Source organism: Microtus pennsylvanicus, chromosome 10, assembly GCF_037038515.1.
Source record: "Microtus pennsylvanicus isolate mMicPen1 chromosome 10, mMicPen1.hap1, whole genome shotgun sequence".
Taxonomy (NCBI): Eukaryota; Metazoa; Chordata; class Mammalia; order Rodentia; family Cricetidae; genus Microtus; species Microtus pennsylvanicus.
The window spans coordinates 77,166,745-77,194,487 of NC_134588.1; the positions used below are offsets into that span (position 1 = coordinate 77,166,745).

General features: G+C 37.7%; 1 protein-coding gene across 8 annotated transcripts in view; it reads left to right on the forward strand.

Moving 5' to 3' along the window:
* Positions 1-27,350, forward strand: part of Ccser2 (coiled-coil serine rich protein 2) — a 110,022-nt gene extending 82,672 nt beyond the window's left edge. For 2 of the 8 annotated variants that reach the window (XM_075988685.1, XM_075988690.1), the window contains 3 exons: positions 2,491-2,577; positions 4,361-4,450; positions 22,561-27,350. In XM_075988685.1, the coding sequence (XP_075844800.1) occupies positions 2,491-2,577; positions 4,361-4,450; positions 22,561-23,349 (966 nt within the window). In that variant the 3' untranslated portion in view covers positions 23,350-27,350. Of the gene's footprint in view, positions 1-2,490; positions 2,578-4,360; positions 4,451-10,311; positions 10,445-16,521; positions 16,562-22,560 lie in introns of all 8 variants that reach the window. The other 6 variants (XM_075988688.1, XM_075988686.1, XR_012912089.1 and 3 more) reach the window with 6 other exon arrangements.
* The last annotated feature ends 393 nt before the right edge of the window (positions 27,351-27,743 follow it).

Below are 27,743 nucleotides of genomic sequence, written 5' to 3' on the forward strand. Positions count from 1 at the left end.
TTCTGATTCATAACCATATTTCATGTCACTTAAGGTAAAACACAGATTTGGGATCTTCCACTTGATGTAAATTATCAGCTCTCCTCAAGGCTGCGATCTCTTTGTTGGTTCAGGCTTCTGTTCTCATCTGGAGTATCACAATGCCTTGGATGCAGTTCCTAGCCTAGTTTGTCATTGTTAAAGTTTTCCTCTAAACTCTCCAAGCTATCTCAAGTTCGAATCTATTATCCCCTGGCTAAAGCCATGCTTACCAGCTGTGGTCCTCTCTGATGGTGGCCATTGCCTAATTTCTTAGCTAAAATTACTTCTTATTTTTTACTACAGCATGTGTGTGGCAGAACCACTGTATGTAGTTCTCTGAGTGTGCGAGGCTTGTTCTCACTTTTTTTATTGTGTGATACTTTGAGTATTATTTGGGAACCCATGTTTACAATATTTCTACTTTCAGACCTTCTACTCATTTTCGAGACCTTCTTGGAGTCTATTTCCTGACAAGCATATTTTTTCCCTGTTGTTTTAGTTAGGGTTTCTGTTGCTGTGATGAAAACACCATGACCAAAAAGCAAGTTGGGGAGGAAATGGTTTATTTGGCTTACACTTCAGCATTGCTGTTCATCACTGAAGGAAGTCAGGGCAGGAACTCAAACAGGGCAGGATTTTGGAGGCAGGAGCTGATGCAGAGGCCGTGGAGGGGAGCTGCTTACTGACTTGTTTCCCAAGACTTGCTCAGCCTACCTTCTTATAGAATCAAGGACCAGCAGCCCAGAAATGGCACCACCCACAATGGGCTGGGCTCTCCCCCACTGACCACTCAGTGAGAAAATGCCTTACAGTGTCAGGGAGGCATTTCCTTGCCTGAGGCTCCTTCCTCTGATGATTCTAGCTGTGTCCAGTTGACACACAGAACCACTCAGTATACCTGTGATGTAAAGTGTCAGTCCATAGAGTAGTGCCTATTGTCCTGCTGTGTACCTTATCTGAATGTCACCACCTGGGACATATTTTCTTTATCACTGTAGAAACCAGTCATATCTACATAAATAGTGGTTGCAGAGTGTCCCATCAAGTTGTGTGTCATGTTTCATTTGGAAAACAAATTGTTAACTTGTAAATGTCCAAACAGTACCTTGACTGCTAGGTCTGATACACCAGTTTTGAATAATCTTAATTACATTGGATATGTTAACTGCTCATTAGTGTCTGTAAAACAGTGCTTAGTCTTTTCTGTTTCACTGACAGTTGCCACTTACATGCTAGTGAGATTTGGCAGGCTTTTTTGTTGGGGCTTTGAATGTGGTCTCATACTGCCCTTGATGTATAGTAAATTCTTCATCATGTGTTGGTGGTATGTATGGTTTAGGATTTTCTATAATGAGATATATACATCAAATTCTAGTGCCTTTATTTTTTTACAGTGTAGAAATGTGTCCTTAGTATATTCATGTATCTTTCCTGTTCTCTATATTTTTCTTCTTGGTTTATGGGTTTTTTTCTTCCTAAACTATCTTCAAGTCAGCTTTTATAGTCTTTCCTAATTAACCTGTGGTTTTTCCCTGTTGTTTGGATGACTTATGTCATATCCCAAAAAACCTTTGTTTAATGTTTATTTGTGATCTTTTATTAAAATAATTGCATTTAAAAAATTAAAAAGTACAATTTCTTACATGTATGTTATATATTTTAATTTATCCACCCTAAATTTGTTTGTGTCTGAAGGAAGTGACATATTTTGCTTAGTAACAATGCATAATCATTATTTATTTACCTGTTTTTGTTCTAGAAAACTCCTTCACGAAAATATACGTTCTAATTTTAATAGTACTTCCTCAGTATATGTATATGTGTGGATAATTAAGTAGTAGAACACACTAAAGATAGGTTAACAGTACTTGCCATTTTGGAAATGTCATCAGAATATTGTTTAGCTCAACAAGGGCTTCCACGTTATGTAGTATTGAATATATCTGGATAATGAACTTGGCCGGTGCCTTTCACTTTAATTTGGTCAGTGCTTGTCAGGAAAGTGGCTCATTGCAGAACACTCCCTGGTACTTATCTGGCATATTTTTTTGTTGCTGAGTTCTGAGCCAATCTAAAATTTATGCTGTCATTAATTATAATGTTCGCTTTGTCTGCCCTGCACTTGATATTTTCTGACACGCTGCTTGTAAGTGTTCCTTGAAATTTTAGTGGAAGTTAGTTTTGCATGGTGATTTCCTTTACTGTATGACCTTTTTTATTATGTTAATGCAAATGAATAATAGCATATATCTCTGTGTAGCCAAGCTCAGCATAATGCTAATTCAAACGAGAATGTGACTGTTCCTCCATTTTGCCCATTGTTTGCATGGCATTTGCCATCAGGTCATGAGATCTTTCTAAAATTTTAGTAGATTTCCTCTTAGATGAACAAATCATTCATTATTTAACTTCATTGACTTTATCCTTCTCATTAGAATATTTTATGTAACAGTATTTTTTCATTTTCAGAATGAAGATTTATTAAATGAAATAAAACAACTTAAAGAGGAAATAAAGAAAAAAGATGAAAAAATCCAACTATTAGAGCATCAACTTGTAAGTATTACAACATGGACTGGAAACAGGCTTTTCATGGGGGAGTTGTGTTTGCTTTTAAGACTGGGCAGAAGAAGAGCTTGCTTTTGTTCTGGCTTTCAGAGTTTGATGTAGTGTGTTTAGAGTACATGTGTTCCACTTAAAGAATGTGATGGAACCTTGATATGAAATGTAAAGTATTCACTTGAATGATTCTGTGTTGGTTCATTATCAATGGCCTCTTTTGTGAGGATTTAAAATTCTCCATTTTATTTACTTTTGCTTATTGGTGCAAAGTAAATGCCTTTCTTTCAGACATGTTTTGAGAAACAGTACCTGGAACTTTTCTCTTTGTAAGTAGAGTGACACTAAGTGCTTGGCCTTGAGTCTGGTGTTATATTGAAAGGGATTCTAGGGAAATGCTTCATCTCTGTGAATGGTAATAAGTGATTCCTCAGAGTTAGGGTTGACTGACTTTTCATATAATTGTTATGATTTCAAATGTTCATGAGAAAACTGTTTATATAGTACCTTGAATTCAGTTATAGGACAGTTTGTAATAATTAAAAGGCTAGGCTAAAATGAATATACTGGATAAAATCAAAAATTAAAGGAATATTTATTCAAAATCAAACAACATTAACAGCAAATTCAGCTTTATAAAATATACTTTGATTGAGAATGTCAAGGATATAGTCTAGTGAACTCTGAGCCATTAAGGTCATATTACAGGCATTCAACTCAGAAATGATAGGAGCAGACAAATCGGGTATGGTTAAAGAGGGTCAAAGGCAGTTGATAGGAATTGTGTAGAGAATTTATTTTTCAACTGATAGTGTTCAGTACGGTAAAGATCATCAAAGAGGCTTTGTAGCATCGCACAGAGGAACAGACAGACACAGTATGTGGGCTCTTTGTATTTAATGCCCAGTAGAGTTCTGTCATAGAGCCATCTAAGAAAGTCTTTAGTGCCTGCTGCTGGAACCCTTGCATTGGATGGAGAGTTAGAAACAGACATACTCTTCCTTATAAAGCACCATCACCAAACAAGCGCAGCGCCACCAAAGTCCATCTGCATTTACTTTCAGAGCATGGGCGAGGGGCTGTTAAAAGGAGCGCGGGTGAGCCCAAAGCACTCAGCCACTAGGAATTCTCATCCTGTAGCTGCATGGATGGAGTTCTCCTGCGCCACAGAACATAAACTCTGGCACTCCCTATGATCACAGGGCCACAGTCATTAGGGCAGAAGTAGATATAGCTGGCTGGAGGGCACAGGAAAGAGTTACTAGAGTCTCAGGTGAATTATTGAATCCTTTACCTCACCTTACGAAAGAAGGTCATCAGGCCTAATCCTTAATGTTCTCTTGCAAGTAGTCACATCTGATGAATGTCATGGCAGTTAGGGTGGAGGGCAATACTTTACAACAGGATCAAAATAAATCAGAGAAGAGATATAATTTTTCAAAAGTATTCTTTTTATGCCTTTATTTGCTGCATATATTCTATATTTAAGTGATATGTATTTTTATATGCATGAAATTATACATGCTGAGTTTTTTAGAGAGTTTAAAAGATTGTCAAGAGAAATATTGTAGTTCTCTGGCTTTATCTCAAATCTAGTCCCTGAAAAAGAGAAGACAATTGAATACAGTTTGATGTTTGATGTAGGCATGTCTGTCATGGAAGGAGCCAGAACTGCATTGCACTGTGCAGCTTGGTGATACGGCTTGTTCTTCTTAACACAGCCTCTAACTGCCTGTATGTGTAGAATAAAACCATTTTAAACATCTGTGGTTTTGTTCAGGCCACCCGGTGTAACTGTCACCAGAAATCTAAAGAGGAAAAGTGCACATATGCTGATAAATACACCCAGACGCCCTGGAGAAGATTCCCTGTAAGTCACCTGTTCTGGCTTTTGTCCTTTGCTATTTTGTTGTGTTGCTTTGATTTTTTAACCTAACCACTAATAATTTTGAACCTGCCATAGCTATGTTTTTTTTTTTAAGATGAGCTGCTTGTCCCTCGTCTCCTGGGTGTTATGTGTTTTCCAAAGCTGCTCTTTTGTGTGCTATACAAGTGAATGTGCTTGTAGTAGCTTTTCCATTCTGCATATTGTGGCCCATCTTATTTAAGTGTCTACTCTTTTCTCATTGCATGTTTTTGTGGGAGTAGTAATACCATGGTCCCACTTGTACATTATGTCTCACTTTGAAGGTGTATGATGTAGTATATACCCTTTTGTGCTGAAACTTTTCCAAATAGGTTTTATTATTATAATTATAAACTGTTGAGGAAATTAGGAAATATTAACCTGTGAAAACATAGTTAGGGTATGACTTATTTGAAACAATAGGAAATAACCATCTAAATATTGTTTGTTGTGTTTGAAAGTGTTATGTATCAAAATATATTTAGTGCTAAAAGTACCATATTATTCACTCTATGAGTACCTGAAACTCACTTTAGAATATCAGTCGTTATCCCATTATATGGAGTAGGTAATAGGCTCCTATTAATAAGAGAATGCTGGGTATACTTTGAGACTCCTTTTGTGTTCTAAGTTGCAGCAGAATCCCAGTAATACAAATGAATAGAAAATATATGGGTTAATATAGTCAGTTCAACTTAGATTTTATAAAATTTTTACTTTGTTTCTTTCTTTTTTTAATTTAATTTAATTTTATTTTTTTTGTTTCTTTCCATATAATGTGTAATTGCCTTCTCTGTATGTGGGATGATATGATGATAGAAACTAGCTTGTTTAAAAATCTTCTTTCACTGTGGTTCTTGGAGGAAAAGTGAGGAATGAGAAAAGGAAATGCACAGATAAATGCAAGCTCACTGGTTCCTAAATAGCTGAGGGAACTACTGACTCACTAATATAAACCAGTGCAAGTTCTCTGGAGTTTGGAGGCTATGGAAAGTCTAGGCAAATCAAGAGCTTAGCTTGGTTAAGGATGGTAAAGGTAGAACTCAAAGAAAGCAAATGAAATACTTAGGCAAAGATAACCTAATTCAACTTTGATGTTAAAGGGTGTAGAAAAGTATTATGCCCAGCACCTCTACATGGGCATTTGATCTTTCCATGGTCTCCAATTTTTCCACAGAGTGTTTGTAATTTTTTAAAAAACTTATTTCTTTATTATACATACAATGTTCTGTCTTCATGTATGCCTGCACGCCAGAAGAGGGCGCCAGATCTCATTACAGATTGCAAGCCACCCTGTGGGTGCTGGGAATTGAACTCAGGACCTCTGGAAGAGCAGCCTGTGCTCTTAACCACTGAGACATCTCTCTAGCCCCCAAGTGTTTGTAATTTTAAACATCCTTGATTAGCTTTGCTGTTAAGTATAAGAAGCTTCGCTTTGTATCTTTATGGAAGTTCTTAAACTTCATAAGCACCCTGGCTCCCCTAACCTCATTGTTCTGGAAACAGGATATTAACCTGCCTCCTTACTCTGGATAAAAAAAAACTGGTGCAGAACCTACTCAGTACAACCCCGAGTTAATTTTTTACAGTGATCTTGGGGGAAGTAAAGGTCAGGTGTTTAACCAAGTACTATCAAAAGCTCAGACTTCAGCTTTCTCCATTATTATTTTTTAACAGTTATCACCTGGCCACATCATTCCTTTGTTTTGTATATAGATATAAAAATTAAGGAATATTAAATGGCCTACTAAGTTTTTATAGTAAAGAAATGGCTGAGACAGTACTATAACTTAAGACTCCTGACTATTGGTCATTGGCTCCTTACCCCAAAGCACACTGAAGAGCCATGCAGGATGAGAGGTTTTGAAGATTAGAATGGAAGGAATGAAATGTCTCTAAGTACAGAACAGCTGGTGAAGGCAGAGGTAGGAGAGGGCTTGGCGGTATTAAGTTCACAGGAGGGTGTGGCACAGATGTGTACTAAGGAAAGCAGTGAAGTTAGTGTGAAAGCTCGTGTAAGTACAAGTCAGAAAATGTAATCTGTGAATAATGTAGTTTAATGGAGGTTCACTCAATGAGTAAATAAATGCTTGTTTATTTACTTCAATAATACTTAAGTATAAAGTTAGTAACAAATTTACCCTGTTATCTTTTCCTGTGCTCAATGGATAGCACTTGAAATGCGTTATGTTGGAAACAGTTCCTGTAATTATAGTGCTTTTCTTTTCATTCAAAAAGTATATGTTGTTCCAGATGTTCTTTTTAAAGGAGGAGTCTAGCTTATTTAGACAGGCATAGGTGATACAGATGTGGGGGTGCAGCACAGTCCTTGTGTGACAATCTGTAGGTTTTTTAGGCAGAAAATTTAAAAATGAAAAGGTCAGTTAATTATTCTAGTATTAGTAAAATTTTAAAAATTAAAGCCTTTGAGAAGGTTGCAGATTATGATCTGTCTTTTCATATTTTCTCCTAACATCTTGGGACATTGCAGTGCTTTTGATGTTCAACAGTCACTTGATTATAGCATCTACACGGGCTTTCTGTGAGAATTCTAGTTGAACATTATCCAGACATGCAGAAATCTGAGTGCAGTGAAAGTTGGGAAAGGATAGTGCCTGAGAGACTTACTGACTGGGGTTTGTCTGAAGCTATTTAGGAGGTGGAAAGAAACGGGGAGGTAATAGACGGACACCTCAGTAGATGCTGCCAGTAACAGCAGAATGGGGGAAAGCTAACATTTTGAAGCCGACATGAATTTCCTCTGGAGATTTGTCTGAGTGGGATTGGGCATCTAATGGCTACAAGTAAGATTTCAGAAATAGAGAACTCACAAGAAATAATAAGCAAAGAAGGAAAGGAGAGAAAAAGGAAAGCACAAGATAGATGCCCGTGTGCTTATTCTTCTGTGCCAAGCTCTGTTCGCTGAGTGTGTACAAAGACAGCATCAACCTGCCAGGTTCCTGCTTACTGTGATGGAACAGTATACTTACATGCCAGTACTCTCATTTCCCTGCACACAAGGAAGCTAAAACTGAGAAGCAACTCATTCAGATACTTGTCATGACTCAGGAATGCTGTGGGAGAGAAACCAAAGTTCATTTTATTTTGTTTTTGTTTGAGACTTGGTTTTACTGCTTAGCCCTGCTGCCTGATGTAGACCGGGGTGACCTTGGACTTGATAGAGTTCCACATACCTCTGTTTCCTAAATTTGGAGATTAAAGGGTTGCAGCACCAAACATGGCCAAAAGCTCATTTATATGTATAGAGCCAGCTGTGGTTGGCACAGTCCAGTTGATCCCCGTGCTTGGAGGCTGACGGGAAAGGATGGCTACAGTTGCAAAGCCAGGCTGTGCGGTTAGCAGACTGTGTTGCTCTTTTTAAAGACAGCTCTACTGATCATGCACTGGCCTCTTCTTAAGAGCAGCATTGTTTAATACTTAATAGCAATAAAAGAAAAAGACACCATGAACGTGAGAATAATTGAACATATGGGACGAGTTAGTAGAAGGAGAGAAATGATGTGGTTATCTTTAATTTAAAAATTGCGAAAATAATTTGGGTAAAATAAAAACATGGGACAGGGACTGAATTCTATTTTTCTGGAAACTTCTAATATTGTTTTAAAGGCATTTAATGATAGAAAGTCATTTGCACATTAAATTCCAAAATTACCAGGACATAATTCTTTTTACCAACCAGCATTTGTTTAAACACTTTAATTTAAATAATTTAAAAAATTAACCTCCAATCTCCATCATACAACAGAGAAGGTCTAAAGGATCTATGTGTCCTGTCACATAATCAGCTAACCTGATTTACTGTCAACCAAGTGTGGGAATCCAGACTGTTATGTTGCATGGAAAGGCTTGTACATGTTACAACTTCTTCACAATTGGACCTAATTCTACTTTTCTCTTTTGGATTAATAGCTGGCTGTTACACATGAGACAGTCATGGCAAAAAAGATCTGGCATACATTTCAGAATGTTCTATTGGAGTTATTTCTAATACTGAATGACAGTTTATATTATTGCATATAGTAGAGACATATATAACATATCAGAACAAAAAGAGGAATATGGTGCCCTCAGCAGTCACTTCTCTAAGAAGTAGGTGCTTGTGCTGTTGACTTACTAAGTCAAGCTTTCCCTTTATATTTTTGTAAAATTAGAAAACTACCAAAGTTGCATCACAAAAAGCATATTAAATGTATGTGACTTCTAAAAGTTAATGTTTATAGTTGTGTAGTTTTACTAGCAAGAAACCTGTTTCTTTTTTCTTGGCCTGGGAAATAGTATATCAAAGTAACTAAAACAACAGCGTCTTTCATAGATTTGTCTTTTGAGTAAACTGTCTCATGTGCTTTCCTGATCTGGAGCCTGGGCAGCAGCACTGGTTAATATTTCTGCAGGACTGTCCTAACTTTACACTCCGATTTGCCACCTTCCTGCCCCGAGAGTTGCCATATTACAACTCAGATATTTATGTGTTATTTGGAGATAGATAATCAAGGAGAATTAGAGGGTTTATTTCTTTGCCAAGGAGTCTTATTTATTTATTTCTTGTTGTATTTATATTTGTCATTCACATAGGTTGGTGTGTGTATGAAGATACACACACATATCAATATTTGAACAAGTAACATTTGTGAGGTGTCACACAATTGCTTTTGTATGGTATAATATTAATCATTTTTATGTATTGAGTTGTGAATATAGGATGTATCAACTAGATTGATAAACACTGGCAGGAGCCACCTCTGCCTTTGAGACATCACATTCAGACAGGGAAAAGTCTTCACACAAGAATTGATTGTTTATGTCTTATGCGGTTCTTTTAAAACAGTTGTGTTTTGCATTTTGTATTTAGATATAAAATCAGTAACTCAGTAGAACTGTTTTTCAAGGACAATACAAATTATACCTGCTATTATAGCTATCTACTAATTAGTCTGTTTATAAATGTCTGGCATTCAATTTGGGTTTATACCAGGCCTATGGAAGATATTTTTGAAACTTTTAGAATATTTGTTGGAAGAAACAGTGTTTGTTGTGGTACAATAGAAAACAAAAGATACAGCACCAAAATTGCTAGTACCAAAACCATTTCATTTGTGTTTTGTAGTTTTATCTGTGGATAGCTTTTAGTTTGGCTACAGTGGAGAGTTTGAGGCAAAATGTGCTTTTGATTCTGTGATGTTCAACATCTGACATACAGAAGCCTTCCAATTTTGATAAAGCATGATTAAGTTAAATAAAGGCTCTATTAGTTATCCATACTAAAGAGTATGCATCTCCTATGGTTTGCATGTCACACTTTGTAAGACTTTATTGTCACAATATACTAATTATTTCTAACCATAGCTTTATTTTTTGTTCTGATCTTTTGAAAATCTATGACTTGAAAGTAAATAAAGGTTTTTGTTTGATAATGTTTGATCTCCTGATTCATAAATTAATGTTTTCTGTATATCAATAAATCCTTTATACATTAATTTATCCTCCCTTTTACAATTCTTGTTCTGAAAAATAAATAGTAGATAATTTGATACTTTAAAAGATATATGATGATGGAGTTACTGCCTACCAGAAAGGCTTATTTGTGTGTTGATTACAAAGAATAGAATGATATTTTCTGTACAAATATTTGACAACTAGATTTTGAATTCTGATGTGTTAATAATTTGAGCTGCCTGTACGTTAAAAATGAAATGTAATTCTAATTAACACTGTTGCTTTGTTATTTTAAGCGAAAACAAATGTGACGTTGGTTTCTCTGGTTCCCTTCTTTATTATGCCTCCCTACCCCATCTCTTTCTGCACAGGGTGGGTATTCTGCTCCCTCCTTCTCTCCTTGGCAGGGCTCATTCCAGGGGATGCCACGGACTGTTCCACCGCACCGCAGACAGAGTGAGTCTGTGTCTCTCACTCCCATCCTGCTCTGGCTTCCCCTTCATGGTATTTCCCGTCTGCATGACCTGTCCTTCCCAAGTACCTTCTTTTCCCTCCTGAGCTATCTGCAGGCACCTGCTAGGGAGCACTCCCTCTGGTCTGCTCCCTTAACACTTCCTTGACGCATGCAAACAAACCTCCACTTATGCCCTGAAAGCTGTCAGAGGTTAATTTCACCTTAACACTGTTGAAACCTTCTGCTGGTGACCCTAGACCTATTGACATGCATCTGTCTTTAATTAGATCTTATCAAGATCATGAAAGATGTGAATGAAATTGTTTTTTACTTACTTATTTATAAAATGGGCACATTATCCACACATTTGATGGACAGATGCATACTGTTTAGGGATCAGGCTTACTAGACCATTGCACACTTCTTTAAATATTTCCTAATCAAAGGCTTTGATTGTATTTAACTGCCTTCTAAAAAATCTTTTAAAATTTTTCAAGCCCCCCCCCATTTTTTAACCACTAACATGTCTTTATAATTTGTTAGCTGCTTCACAGCACAGAAGCAATTACTTGGAATATGCATGTTTACTAACATTTAATGATTCAGTTATCACTAGACATTCCACACATGTTGACTGCGTTAGATTATGTATTTAAGTATACCTGGTAAGTTGGCTGTATTTTATCTTTTTTGAAAAGTCACATCCTCCCCAAAAAGTTATTATTAATGTAAAATAGTCATCAGAATTAGTTCTATCTATACCTCCTCCATGGATTTATTCTAATTGTGATTCATACCATTTTTTCCCTAATTTTCCTTATGTGAAATATCAGAAGTTCAAGGGGATTTTTATCTAAGGATATAAAATTCATTTAAAAAAATTGTCTTGTAAATAATTAACATGAGTTCTAGATAAGACAGGGTTTGGTTGGTGCCTCTCCTTTCCTTTTGTGATTTTTGTTTTGATGAAAAATAGTCTGTAGAGCCTGTGGACTATAACAGGTAATTCTGCAGCTGTTTCTCTTGTATGGAGCAGAGAAGAGGAATAATGCGGTACTGTCTTCTCTGTTTCACTTCTAGAGACGCTGCATCCATTTCTTCTGTTTAAAACCCATAGCATATGGGGAACCATGCAGAATTGCTAGTGATAATAGGAAAATGATGAGTAAGTGATGGATTCTGAGGCTTGTCCTCATTAGCTAGCAGTGCTTGCCTCTGTGCCCACTGAAGGCCCCTTTATCTCCTCCTTCTCCCCTACCACGTGTTCCCTTGTCATCTCTCCACTGCTGCAGTATGAAATTGAAGTAAGGTTAAGTATCCTGTATTGCAAATGAGCTTTTTTAAAAAGTATATTTTTAAATCATGTATCTGGAATTATCCCTCTTGCTGATTAACTGGAATAGTTAGAGTCTTAACCTTTCCTCAGGCCACAGCCTTCTGTTGGCAGTTTTTCTTCTTCCTCATGGATTCAGTGCTGTTAGGTTCTGATTGTGTGCTGCAGTGTTGTGATCAAAACTGATCTTTGATTTTTCTAGGTCAAACCTCTTTCTGCATCTCCAGATTAGGAAAAAAGTAGGGATCAGTTGTATGCCTTAATCCTGCTAGCCACTCAGGGATGGGTGGATGTGTCTTTCTCTAGAGATGCTCATAGGAGTCTTGTTGAACCAGAGCTCCAGGGTCGTTCCACATCCTTCAGCAACCCTCACTGAGTTTAAGAGGTTCTTCTGGAAGAGATATATGTTTTAACAATGCACTGTCTGAGAGTCACCCTGTGGATAGATGATGCAGTGTGGTAACAAAGCTTATTTTTATACCCCTCCCCCATTTGTGTGATGAAGTAAGGCCATCAAATCATAGGAATGAATCCAGTGATTTTACAGAGAGTGTAAGAATAGCGCCTTTTTTTTTCTTGGCCTGGGCCATGATGACTTACAATCCCAGCACTCGGGAGGCAGAAGCTGGCAGATCTCTGAGTTTGAGGTCAGCCTGGTCAATAAAATGAGTTCCAGGACAGGATCCAAACCCATACAGAAAAATCCTGTCTTAAAAAGCCAAAACAACAACAACAAAAATAGTTGTTTTTTTTTTTGGTATACTAAATGAACATTCCACCAGATAATGCCTGTTTATACATTTAAGTATGTGTGGTTCCCAGCACTCAATTTTTTAGAGTTGATTATAAATAATAGAAGGGAGTTAAGAAGTTTCTCTTTCATTATAATGTTTCATTTAAAAAGTTCTTTCTGATGCCTACACGAGTGTTGACTGGAGTGCACTGTGTTGATCATCAGTGCAAAGGTCAGGAGTTGTGGCTGAGCTGTCAGTAATGGCGGTCTGGTTTGATTGTAAGAGTAGATGCAAATATAGCCTGTCCTAAGCTTATAAAGTGTGTAACCCAGGCCACTTCACAAAGCTGCACTGGCCAGAAATCACCTTGCTAAATTTAAAAATAACTTTAGGAAATGGTGGTAAGTATAGAAGTTCTTGACTTTTACATGATTTTCTTTGAAATATTTATATTTTTGTGAAAATTTTTATTATAAAAATGAATACTGATGTTTACTTTGTGCTGTTTTTCTTCTGATTTCAAGGAAAATTTTTACAGGCTAGCAGAGAATAGTTTCTGTTTAGGTATATGGAGACCTTCCTGTTTTCAGTGGAGACTTGGTTCACTGGCAGTGGTCACTGCTTCTACCCTCATGTCCACCTACAGTGGATTGAGTGATGAGTGACCTGAGGCACAGTAAGAATTGCTTCTTGCACATAGAGGAGTCTATTGCCACACTTGGTGCCTCAAAGTCATATTTAAGAACAACGTCCATTTGTTGCTACGCCTAACATCCCTTTCAGAATTTTCTCTTGGTTATGTTACGTGAAAGAACATAGAAATTCTCTGTGTCTCTGACTTCTCTGTGAAACATCTTAGATGGGAAGGAAAGGAAACAGACTATATGAAGTACATCTTCATCTGTCCCATCCATCTAGCAATTTCTGGATGTGTTGCTTGATGTCTAAATTTATATTCTAATAATAATTATATTTACCTGAATTACATCGAAATCACAGAATTTATAGTTTTTGTTTTTTTCCTTTTATTGTGTAACCTTCAGGTAACACTTAACATAATTTTGACAAGCGATGATAAATTTATTTTGCATCCCAGCCCAGTATATATTTATTGGATGCAAGCACATATTCAGTCAGAAGGTTTTTTTTTTTTTTTTGGCTTTTCGAGACAGGGTCAGTCAGAAGATTCTTAAATAGTACTTTCTTTTAGAACATAGTATAATCATTTTTTTCTTTAGTGACTTAATTTTTTTTTCTAAAAATGTTAGCAGCTTGCGATAGGGAAGTCCCTAAATATGTCTTCCATATAAGTCTGAGTGAATATAGGGTTAATATACCAACTTTAAATATGGAGACTTAAAAACCTGCGACAGGAGCTGGGAACGTGATTCAGCAGCTAAGACACTTAAGCATGAGGACCTGAGTTCTGATACTGAGAAACCCTTGTAAATATTGGTGGGTCTGCTGGTCCTCCTTCAATTCCAGCCTCAGAAAGAGTACACAGGGGTCCACAGAGCAACCTACTTAGCAGACTAGCAAAATAAATGAGCTTAGGATTTGGCTGAGAGACTTTGCCTCAATGAATTACGTGGAAAAATGACCAGGAATGATTCCTGGCATCAACCTTGAGCATCATATGCACAGGCAAAAACATGCATATACAAATATGTACGCACCACATGTGAAAAATAAGAAGGAAAACAGAGCTTGGGCAGCTTTGTATAAATTTTATGTCATCACAGAAAACATTTTTTAAAGAAATATCTTTATCATTTTAAGTGTTTTCCCCTAAGGATTACACCCATTTGCCAGGAATGCTTTCTGTTGAAGATGCCGAGACTTGGGCAAGAGCCATCATTCGGCGTCCCCGCCTCACCTGCTGTTAACCTGCTTATTTTCACCAGCCTGCTCACTATTGGAGTTGTCATTGTCACTTGACTCAGGAATTACTATCTAATAATTAAACATTGCACTTTGGAAAGTATGTCTAAAAATATTTTGAAAATTTTATGTATAGTTTATAAATATAGCCACATATTTAAGAAAAAGATAGAATTGAATATGTAAGCATCTTTCTTGAATTATCACTTGATCTCCAGAGCTATTATCCTAATTTTATAGTTAAAGATATAAATCACTAAATCAGAGAAACCCTGTCTTGAAAAACAAACAAACAAATCAATAAATCAGAGTGGTGTAGTAATTTGCCCAGGCAGAGCCTACATCTTGTAGTTTATTGGAGACGACCTTTTCTTTAAAATTTCCTCTGACATACAATATAGTGATACATTATAGAGAAGCTAAAAGAACTAAAATAATTTTATGTGTTTCCTTCAAGTCTTTCATAAAATAAGGATCTTTTGTAGTTCTAGACATATTTGAATCATGTAAACATTTTTCCCATAGTTGCTATAACTTGAAACCACTCTTTTTGTGGCAATGTGTTATCTATCACTTGGGTGTAGATTCTGATGAAATGTTTGTCTTCTAGTTCTTGTAAAGTACTGCAGTGCAGCTTATCCTTGTGTATAACCCATGCCGGCACCTCCTCAGGCAGCGCTCTGGAAGGACATCATTTACTAAAGCCTCTGCACTCACTAGGAGCAATTACTATTCCAGACATGCTGCTAGGTTTGATTTACATAGCCCAATCTGACTGACTCCAAGATGTGACTTTGATCAGTTGTATATGCATTGTTGCTTCAGCTGTTATGTTCTTATGAGCAATTTGCTTTGGGAGTGACTTTTCATAAAAATAAAATATTTTGATTGCCATGTAAACTAGGATAATTTGTAGAAACTGAACTAAGTCAATTGTATATTAAGCCATTTTTCTGTAATATTATACATACATATATTTTGCAGTCAATTTCAGATGCTATCTAGCATAGTTATTGTTTGGTTAATGAGAAATGTGCACCTAACTCATGGTCTAGTATGACTTTCCAGAAGCCTAGACACGTGTTAGTTTCTGTCAGCACCTGCAGTTGTGGCAGGTGCAGCAATTAGTGTTTGCTGTCTGAAGCGTTCTGTGGCGCCTGCTCTGCAGATGATGGGAGTGTTTCTTAAGCCAGCTGCTGCTGCTGAGGCATTGCACTTGCACACCCTATCCTATTGGTTGCACCAGTGGAATTGTATTATTGTTAAGCAGTTTAGAAGTTTTTTTTTCCAGAGTGCTCTGTCTGCACCTGCTAGGTCGGGACAGATTCTGTCTTTAGGGGATAGTTGCATGGATTCAGCTGTGTCTCACTGACTATGCCTCCGGACAGTCACTCCTAAACATGGTGATAATTTAAAAGCAGTTTATTGGCTGTAAGCTCAGAGGATCTATGAATTCCATGTTTCTGTAGTTTACACACACACACACACACACACACACACACACACACACACACACACACACATCATATGTCCCCTTAAGCTTTGAAATCTAAAGGACAAAAGAGTATTCCTGATTTCCAAAAACCACTGGGAATGATGATTGGTTTCATTTGAAGCTAGTCACAGAGGGGCTTATTTAAAGAATTTGTCTTTACAGTGATGTGTGGAACTTCATGTATAATTTATAATATTTCTAAATTAAGGTCCAATTATACCTTTAAGAGGTCTTTAATGCCATTGTAACAATAAATCTAGCAAATACTAAATTTATTTGCCTTTATAATGTGCTAGAAGTTTTTTTTAATTACTAAAAAATATTTTCTTTTTCCTTCATAGGGATTTATATGGAGCTAATCTCCTTAGGTCTTTGGAATTTTAGTATTAAATTGGGTCAAAGTTCTCTTCAGTATAGTGTTTGGTAAGAGTGTAAGAAGTGTTAAACATACTTTTCTATGGGTGTAAGCCACTTTAACAAATAAAAGGCATATAAACTTATTAAATATGTTTTACCATTTGCAATATACTATGTTCAGAAATGAGTAATGCCTAGGAAAACACAAGCAGAGCAGATACCTTTGGCTGCCACCTAGTCATGGCAATCCTTGGTGTTCTGTCTGGTCTCTGATACCCTTGTCCTGTCTCTCTCTTGTCTCTGCTCTCCCATTGTGCCTTTGGCAAGGAGTTGAGAAGTTAGTCCATTACTTCTCTGACAAAGCGTGGTACAGTACAATTTCAGATTTTTTCCTACCACCTTCCTCATGGTCACTTTTTGCTTTTCTGTTTTCTCCCAATTTGCATGGTGCATGTCAGCGTGCATGCATGAGATCTGTACAGGCATGTTACAGGTAGCTCCATTTCCATCTTCCTTTGAAGTATTAAAGTGTATTTAATAATAATAGTAAGCCTATATGTAGGTAAAAAATGATTTTAGATATTTCATGTGTGTTAAACAGTAGCATTTTATACTTGAATATTTTATGTTTTCTACTTTACAGACTATGAAACATTTTACTGAGGACTTGGTTTTTTTGCTGCCATTTTTTTTTTTTGCTAGTGACTAGAAGGGAAGGATGCTTATGAAACCCAACATGATAATTCTAGAGACCTCTGGGGTGGAATGAGAGAGGGTTCCCTCCAGTGGTCACTGTGCAGCCAGCTCTGTCCAGAGAGACTGCTCCACCAACAGGCTGGGGCTTGGTGTCTGGTGGGGAGTCAACTAAGAACCATATAGGAACTATGTGTGGATTTCTTGCTTATAAAATGTTAAGATAATCATCTATTAAACTGCATATTATGAAAGCCCAGGAATTTATAACTAGTACCCAAGTATTACAATAGTAATACATTTTAGTGCTGCATTGTCAATTTTTGGATGGTTTAAAAGGGACCTTTGCCACTTGCTGAAAGTGAAATTTGAACTTTACTTCATTAAGTGTCTGTGCTAAAACCTTCCACTCAAAGTCTCAGGAAAAGTAGTTCACCTGTGTTCAAACTTAGAATTGTGGTTTCTGCCCTTGGGCAGAAGGGAGCCTCTGCTTCCCTGTCTGTGATTTTTCCAATATTTGTGAGTACCAAAACCCTTTGTGCAGTTGATGAGCCTAGCTAGACCTAGTAGACTTGCTATTATTTATGAAATTCCACTTCAGGGCACTGTGATCATTTGCTTAGTATCTCACTGATTGTAAGGATTAGATCCAGAACTCAGACTTAGATCAGTCTGATTATAGATGCTAGGTAATCTAATACTGTGTTTGACTAACTCTATCATGGAGCCATATGGTAATTCTCTGGAAAGTTTTAATACTTTTTATGTTCTAAATCCAGTTCTTCTGTCCAGGAAGAAATTGAAGGAATCTTCACTTCGCCATAACGGCCATATATGCCTGCTGTTGATTTAGAACACATAACCGTGATAAACGTTATTTAACTATGCATTTAAACCTAGAAACCTCATGTTCTATAGCAACTAATTTATTTTCATATGATAGATAGCTTGACTATTCTACCAGGCCCAGTTATAAAAGAGCCATACTTTGAACTTTTCATGCTTAACTTTCTAATTGTCATAGGTGATGTGTGTCAAAAAGTCCGGTGCTTAAGAGGTTTGCACGCATAGTTATACTGTTGCTACTGGAATAGGGAAACAGTTAAATACCTGTTGAGATAGTTTTCCCAGTGTTCTGAGCCAGAAATGCCTATTCAAGTAGAAAAAGCACTTGATGGCTAAGCTTATAGGTCATTATGAAAGATATTTCTGTTGAAGTTCATATGTAATAAAATCAAACATTTTAAGAAAAGGTGTATTTCCTATTATCCATAATTATTTGTTCCTTAACTTTTAGAGGTTGATTTTTATTTAATCATTAATTATCTGTTAATGATCTAACCAATCTTCTTTGCTAGTTTATGGCCAGTTGAATCATTCTTGGATACACAGCTAATATTCACTTGCTCATTTTTATAGCAAGCGTGTATTTAATCATCACTGTGTGACAAATCCTACAATGGAAAATGAAGTGTGAGTGTGCTCGCATGAGGAGCTCCATGGTCCGGGTTATCCTTGTAAGCAGTCTAGATAGGTATCTGAGGTTATCACTGATGATGAACATCATGCCTTTGCAGTCTCTGAGTAGTGCCTATTGCTCACATTTCACCATGTGACCTGAAAATATGTAGAATGGTATGGTGACATGTATTTATCTAAAACTCCTATGTGAGACTTGCAGTTGCTGAGTCCTATTAGAGCACTGGATACTGGTCTGGATTTCAGAACTGTCCTAACAGACCCTCCACAAGTTCCAAGGTACTAAGCCTCACTAATTTGTGACTACAGGAGGCTTCCTGAATCCCCCAATGGTTCTTGGGTGTTTGTTACCTTATGTTATGAGTCGTGTAAGCTGCTAAGGCCATGAAATGCATGGACTAGTAGGTACTTTTCCAGATACCTTGCCCAGATGACAGGAAATTCTGTGAATTTTCCTCCCCTCATATCTGTTTGTCCTGTCTTCTTCCCCCAAAGTACTTAAAGCTTTATTTGAGCTGTTGGTGATTGCTCACTTGGGCTGATGGTAGCTTACTACATCTCCTTAGAGTTTCTTCCCCTCATTGAATTTCTCACTGGTTCCATCAGAGTGAGCTCCTGAAGCACTCTGTATCCTCTGACCTGCTTAGCATTCCTCAGTAGCTCTCATAATCTAGCATTACATAGCTTGGCAAGTTCCTGTAGGCACCAGCCTTGCCTGTTCTCCCAGCAGTGTTCTCTCCACATTCTCATGGCATCTAAAGGACAGAGCATCAAGTTCTTTGTTAGCCATGGCCTTGTCCCAGCTCACATCTTAGAATTCCCTCTTCCTATCTACCTGGCAACCCCACACTCTACTTTAGTTTCTTTTTCCTCAAATAGGAATCTTAGCTGCGTGGGATCTAGCCCTGATATTACCACTCCATTGATTCCATTTCTTAATACATTTATCATTTATCTCCTTGAACACAGGAGTTAGCTCTAGTCCATGTTCTAGTGCTCTTTTTCTTCTCAAAATTTACATTTTGTAGTTTACCCCTACTCAACTTGCTTCTTTTCATTTTAAATCTTCATTAGAGTTGCCACTAATATCCCCACGATAGAGTCTGCACTAGATTGTTTTGAGAATTTTTTTGCCAAGAGAATTAATCCAAAATTCTTCATTTTAGCCTCAGGCAGACTCTTTGGATAAGGGCAAAAGGCAACCACTTTCTTCACCAAGTATCACAAGAAAGAGCTATAGGCAGCATACTAAAATTCTTCTCCTTTGAAACTTCTTGAGTGAGCCCCTGGCAATTCAAATAAATCTTAGCACCTTTGTCTTCCATGCTCCTACTAGTATGGCCCCATTAAGTAGTGCTTAAAGCATTCCACTGGTTTCCTAACACAAAGTCTATATTATTCTAAACAAAACCACGATCAGGCTTATCACAGAAATACCCCAGTCCTGGTCCCAATTTCTGTCTTAGTTAGGGTTTTATTGCTGTGAAGAGAGACCATGACCACAACAACTCTTATAAGGAAAACATTTAATTGGGGTGGCTCATTTGAAGTTTAGAGGTTCGGCCTATTATCATGACATGGAGCTAGAAGACTGAACATTGTATATTCTTAGCAGCTTTGCCATTTTCCGATTGTCAGTCTTGTAAATGGAGTTTGTTATGTTGAATATATGCAGCAGGTCTTCCCAATTCTGTGTTTCTCCATGAGAAGTGGAGAATATGAATAATTAGCAGGGCAAATGGCTGTGTCACCTTCAGATCACAGTGAGCCTTTTCTGGAAGGTTGGTGCTCTGGTTACTTTGCCTTAATAAGAAAAAAATGTTTTTGCAGGCTAGTAGCATCTTTTTATTTCTAGGGCCATAGACATACTGCAGAAAAGTCATCTTTAGCCGGGCAGTGCTGGCATATACCTTTAATCCCAACACTCGGGAAACAGCCAACACTCGGGAGACAGAGGCAGGTGGATCTCTGTGAGTTGGAGGCCAGCCTGGTCTATAAGAGCTAGTTCCAGGACAGCTAGGACTGTTACACAGAGAAACCTTGTCTCAAAATACCAAAAAAAAATTGTCTTTTAAAATTGTCACTGATAGTTTCAATTCTTAGATTGCTTTAAGATCTTTTAAACGGATGTGGGAAAAGTACTCTGTAGGTGAAGGGAGAGAACAAGTACGGTGCCCTTGACCGGTAGTGCTGCTCTTCTCCAGGCTGCTGCCTTAATAAGGCCCTGCTTGATCTTTCCTTCAGTATTTTTGATGTTTGTGATTGCTTTTACCTTCAGTAGAATCTACTGAATTAGTTACTGATGATATTTTAGTGCCTTTCAATTTTAAGGACAGTTCATCCTTCTCCATGGTAATGTATTGAAAAATGCCCACTGTCTTTGAAGTCTGGATAGTTAGCATTAGGCAGCAATTGGGCTAGCTTTATTTTAAACATTCTAGAGCTAGAGTTAATGTTAACATTCATTTTTCTGTACAGTTTAGTTTTGATTATTGTTCTGCCTTTTAAATATAGTATTTTTATTCTTAAAGAATTTATTTGCATACAATGTGGTTTGACCATTCTCACCTCCTCATTTATTCCACTAAGCACTCCGAGATCTACTTTTACCTCTTCATCCCCTCCCAACATTGTATTCTTTTTAAAGACTAAAAATAAAATAACCTCATCCAGTTTTTGTCTCCCATGTTCTCCCTGGTGTAGGGTTTTCCACTGGAGCTTAGCTAACTGGCAGAGGCAATACCCCTTAAAGAATACAGACAAGTGCTCTCCCAAAGCCATCAGCTGTGCATAGCTAGCTCCTCCTTCCTCCATGCTGGAATGTTGACTGGCAAGATATCTTATAAATCCTCCTGCCCACTTTAGAGCCCTGGTCAGCCCTCATTCATCCCTGCTGAGTGGTGATCCTGTTCCCAGTGACTCCCAGCTATGCCACTCAGTCTCTCACTGCTGACCCTGGGCAGCCACTTCTATTGCTAGTCAAGGGGTAAAAGAACACAAAGATGCAGTCGATTAGGTCTGTCCCTTCAGCAGAAATGTGAGAGATACCGTGTAGGTTAGCATAGTTAAAAAGTATTTTTATTAGTGAAAAGGATCTGCTAAAAATCCACATTTCATTCCCAAAGTTTTTGAAATTTTAGCCCAAAATATTAAATAGGAAGTAGGTATATGGGAGAGGAAATGATCGTTATTAACTGACTCCTATGTCACTTTGTACTTTTTTTTACTGGATAACCCAAAGAAAGGAGTCACATGTTTTCTCGAGTTTGTATAGTTAGTATCATATTAATCCGTTGAGGGCACGCAAAGCTGCAAGGCCTTGAGAACTTGGCTGCTGTGCTTTGGTTTCAGTTCCAGGTGGTTGCATGTTTATGCTCTCTCAGCTGTCCCTGAGAAAATTGTTGAGTGACTGGGGCCTCTAAGGGTTGAATTTAGTGCTGTGCATGTACTGGATTAAGTGTATTGGACACTTTTGTGTAAATCTTTAGAATTTCACGTAAACTAACATGGTAGTCTTTACTAAACCTTGTATATCTCTTGGTAAAAGAGATATAGCGTTTGGCAACATGCATAAAAATGAACTTTAAAATGCATAATAGCTGGAGAAATGATTGTTTAAAAGCTCTGACTGCTCTTGCACAGGACCAGGGTTCAGTTCCCAGCAATCACCTTACAACCATGTGTAACTTTAGTTCTGGGGAAGTGATACCCCATTCTAGCCTCCAAGGACACAAGAGACACTTGGTGCACATATACACATGCCTGCAAAACAATGATGTGCATAAAATAAAGCAGACAATATCTTGAAGTTTACCATTAAATGTAAGCGCCACTTAAGGACATTGAATCAAAACACTAATGAAATTTTCCTCTGTAGTCCTGTAGATAATGTTGAAGATGATAAATCTAATGATGCAGGGATTTTTTTATTCATTAAATATTTAAAGACTTTCTTTTGTCCCATTTAATTTTGGATTTTGTTCGGTGTTTGATGCCTGTATCATTTTTGTTTGCCTTTTCATTTGATATGTATCATGAGTTTGCTTGGATTCTGCAATTCATTCTTTACTTTAAAAAAATCATGTTTTCCATATTAAAATATAATAGGTGTCAATTTGCGTAAGTGCAGTTGTACTTGCATTCATTCTGAGTAAATTTCTAATATAAATTATTGACTTTTTTTTATTTTAACAGCCTCAAGTACTACAGCCTTCCAGCAGCCATCCCAGATCTACAGACCACGCCCAGGGAAAACTAATAAAGCCACAACATACCGAGGCCCACAGTGAACACAGAGTCCAAGGCATGTGCCAGGATGGTGTACATCCAGATGAAAGCTTTGCACATGGCTTGCAACAAGAAAACAGCTATGATTTGGAAGAGCGTCCTTTGTCGCCAAGCCCACAGTTCACAGTGGATGTGGTGAAGGACACACCTTCTGAAACGAGCCTGAGCATGACTGTGAATGCTCAAGAGCCGCATCATTTGGCAAAGAATCAAACTAGTGACATGCAGTTTGTACCTACTCCTCCTCAGACACCTTCCCAGTCAAGTACAGTGGACCAGACTAAGAGGGTTGGAAGAAACCAGTCTCCTCAGCCCAAGTCCAAGCATTTAAAGCCATCCACCTTGAGTTCTTTGGCACCTCCAGATTCTGATTCATCACCACGTCGGACTTCCACATGTAAGAAGTCACCAGTAATTGCACTATGTAATTCAAAGCATCAGCCAACGTCTAATCAAAACAATCTAGCAAACAATTTGAATCTGAAAACATCTAAACTCCGTCCCCCTTCTGGCACTTTGAAACAAAAACAAATCAGCAATTCCCAACTAGAGCCTCAAAACTTCCAGGCCAAGACAAGCATCCCAAGGCCATTAGCACGACCAAAAGAACTGCAGAATCCACACAGCAGTTTGCATTCTGGGGACTGTGTGGCCTCTAATCGATATTCTCGTCTTCCTAAACCAAAGATACATTAAGTGCATAGCCATCACCTGCCAATTTGTCTTTCGAAAACAGTCTGCTCTATGATAGCTTTATGTGCAGTTTATTACTATGTTGGAGGTTCCATTACAGCAAATCTTAAAATTAAAACTCAGAAGCTTCTACTAGTTTGGCTCTTCCATTTTCTATTCTAGTTGAACTTTATACCATTTGCACATTCTTGTCTCAGGTAAACACAAGTTTACTTCTCCATCTCAGAGGCTAAGTCATACTATCCAGCCCCTTCTCTGCACACCAGAAAAGTCAATATTCCATTTACCAGGCAACACATGTACTTTGCTAATTTAGTCCTGTTGTGGCCCATAACTGGTTATTAAAACCTCACCCTTTGCTTACTCTTACTGTGAATATGGTTACTATTTGAACTAAAGATCCATAGTGATGATGGAAGATGATTGTCCATAAGCAGGGTTCTGGCCAGTGTTTTGTATATTTATGTGGTCTATGCAAAATCTCCACAATGAATAAAGACCAGGCTTTTAATGGGGGAATCCTTATAAGTTTTATCTCTCCTTTCTAGGATCAATAATATAGTCCTACTGTTTCTCCTTTTTTTTTCAGACAAATTTCCCAGGCTGACAGTTTTCATTATTTTATGTAAGCCAAATAGATGTTGTTATAACACCTTATTTCATACACACATGTACTATATGCTTACATTGCTACTGGGTAAATTTGGAGAGCTTGAGATGCCTAAGGGTATATTAGTTGTAACCTCTGTTGGTGCTAGAGTTTTGCTGGTAATTGAGTTTTAAACCCTATTAACTTGTAGATCCATCATATTACTTTAAATTTCCACAACATACATGGAAAATTTAAAGTTAAGTTTTTATTGTAATAATTGTATTGATTTTTGGCTATTTGCTAATATCTGAAGACTGGAATAATGGACTTGAAATATTTGCACAAAATTTTGATGCGATATAAGAGGAATTTAAAGCTTATTTTCTATAAAAATGAGTTAAAACACTTTGAGAAAATATATATATATAAATTTAAGAATATCATGATAAGTTGCTTTTCTGGGTTTCCTGAGTTTCCCTCTTCTATTTTGAATGAAGGTTTCTTGAAAAGTAGATTTTTTTTTGGTGGGGGAGGATGAAACTGTAGCTAGGAAGCTGTTCTTCCTGAAGGATTGCTGCAGAAGGTAGCTGTGGGGCTACAGAAACCCGGGTACCCCTGCTGCTGACCATTTCTCAAGCAGTTGATAAATTTACCTTACGTTTGTCCAAGGCATGCCATCTTTAGGCTGGTCATTTAAATCAAATTAAGATTTTTCAGACAAATAACCTTACAGGATCAGTATCTGATTAGCTGACCAAAAAAAATCTATCAAAAGTAATTGTAGCCAAAACAGTTAAGCTGCTGCTAGGCTTCTTTTTTAAATGTCACTAGGTTACAAAGAGAACCGTGGTATCCAGTTGGTTAGTGGAAAGCTTCAGTCATCCAGGGGCAGTCTTCACGTCGTGTGTTGTGATCCCTCAATCTAGTCAGTTTGCCATTCGGAGATGCCAACCTTTCTTGGGTTTGGGAGTGGATGAGCATAGTCTCACACCACAGCACTTTAGTCAGTGAAGAACTGAAGCTCAGGACACCCTGACGTAGGCCAGATGCTATGGAGTCATCACTGCTGTGGGCAGAAGCACCTCTTTGTTGAAAGAGAGCCAGGCTCCTTGCAGCTGTATGTGAGCACATGTGCTTTGCCCTTGTGGGGAAGAGAAGCTAATCTCATCATTGCGTATCGGCTACAATCATACTCTAGCTCCTGCAGTAGAACATACTAGTGTCTGTTTCTTAAATTGGAGGTTTGTATAGACTTTTGTGAAGTGCTTTTGCAAGTTGGCCTTATCCTTAGGGGAAAGTTTCAGTTTTTAAATTTATTTATAACCCTCTGGTTTGAGGGAAATGTCTTCGTTGTCTATTAGATGAAAATGTTGACTCCGGTAATTTGTTTATTTTAATCTTTGGCCCCTTTAATTTTTTTCTCCCTGATGAATTTGCAGGAATATGCATCCACCAATTTATCCTCTATACCGTTGTTGGGCCTCGGTCTTGATAGAACATAGGTAGGCTCATTATTATATATTTTTTTCTTCTTCTTTGTTTTTGGTTGAGACAAGAGCCTCACATATTCCACGCTGGGCTCTAACTCATTGTATAGCCAAAGATAACCTTGGATATTTTATCGCCTGCCTCCATCTCCAGAGTGCTGGGATTACAAGAGTGCATGACCACACCTGATTATATGTGGCACTGGAGGTCAAATCCAGAGCCTCGTGTGGTAGGCAAGCACTCTGTCAAATGAGCTCCATCCCCATCCCTCATCAGTATACTTTTAAAACACAATGTATGCTTCAAATACATTATGTAGAGAAGACATCTGCGATGCATTTGCAAGCAACACAGAATATTTACCTGCAGTTTTCTGTAAAAGCTGCAAGAATATCTTGTCTGCTCCTAGTAATACTGAGAAGTGGAGATGAGGGCACAGCACTGCTGTGTAAACAGAGGTCACACTCTCACATCTGCCTTGATCTCTTGAGTGCATCTGTAAACCAGCACTCCGCCAACTGTCTTTCACAGAAACGTAGCTCACTTTGTTCTTTCGGTGAGGATAGTGGGAGTGGGCGAGTTCCAAGTGCCAAGGGGAAGTTGGGCAGTTTTTACATGTGTGGGAAGAAAATATATAGAATTGTTCATTTGGCTTTTAACAGGATGCGTTTCAGACGATTGATTTTTGAGCTAGAGTTTTGCTATGTGGCCCTGAGTTTGTTCAAAGAAAGTTTGGGCTGAGATGTTTATTCGTATAGGTACAGGTGATTCCAAGGTTTGCAACAAAGGGTTATAGATGATTTCTAATCTTAGACCATCTACCTGTTATTTTTCTTTTGGAGTCTCATTTTTCATTTGTACTGTATTTTCAGGCATATCAACTGCTGATCGCTGTATTTATATAGATGTTAGGGAACTTACTAAGCATTTTAGTAAGTAAAAGTCTGAGTATGAAAGAAAATATCAGATATGCACTTTAAATGAGCTTAATTGCTTAGAGTTGTGCCTGAAATATCAAATTGCCTCCTGTGGGTGTGGCTTTGTTTAGTGAAATGAATTTCTCTGTAAATGTTGCTGTGGGAAGGAAGCTGTAGAGCCTTTCACTGAACTGTATCCCAGCATGCCACTTTGCCCATGATAGCACTAAGTTTTCTTTGAATGTCCGTTGTTCCTTTTAGTATTTTACTCAATGTATCAAAGGCAACTTCATCCCCATAACTGTCATTTTGGAAAGGTTCCGGGCCACCGATGGTGTTCCAGACACAGGTGTTCTTGTTTGCCACCAGAGTAGTCTGACGAGCTTCCTGAGGATGCACTTTGGGGTCAACTGTGCTTGTGCTGAAGGCCAGGAAGACAGCAGCTCCATTCCCACACCCTCCATCCTACTCTGTAGCTTCCGTGTTGCTGAGTTAACTTGGGTAGTTACTTCTGCATGCTTATGCACACATTTGAAAATGAAGTATAGCCGTAATATAAATATGTAAGGTTTCCCTTGGAGATGATGGCCTTGCTGTTTTCTTGATTCTGATGCTTGAGTTCTATTTTCTGTTGGTCTTTCCACAGGTTTCTTTAAGGTTTTGCTGCAGCAGTTTGAGAGGATACATTTGGGCAGATAATATGAGGTTTCTATAATTATGTAACTGATTAAAGATTGTGTCTTCACCTTGTGGAGTAAAAGGCGCCCCCTTTCTTCTTGGTAGTGCATTGCCATGATGAGTAATGCTGGCCTTGAGAACTTAGTCACGACTAAAACCGGAAACAGTGTCTGCAATGTCGTTTTCCCCACTGATTTTACAATCCAGTTCAGAGTACATACTGTATATTAGAATTTGCCTGTAAAGGAATTATGGAAACCAGATGTAAAGTCTCTTTCCTGAACGTGTTGGCTTAGTAAATAAAAAAATAAAGTTCATAATTATAAGAATGTGTTTGTCTTTCCACAGTTTGTTTTCTCTAATGTCTTTCCCTACTAAGATATAGAGTACTATTATTTTCAAATTCTGATATTTTATTTACAAACTCTTATCCATATACACGGTATATCTCAAGCCATGAATCCTGAGAATTTCAGGACTGAGAATTCACATCTTCACTGTCTAGTCTAGTGTGTTGGTTTCCCATTGACCTAATATCTGCTTAAAGAAAATACTTTGGTGAGTATCTGAAGAAACTACCTTGTTTAGGGAGATGTGCAAGGGAGAAAATGACATTTTAATTTTCATTTTTAAACAGTCCATATACAAAATACTTTGAATCAGAAACTTGTCAATATAATTTTGCATACAAAAAAATGGAAATTTTATTTCCTAATCAGATA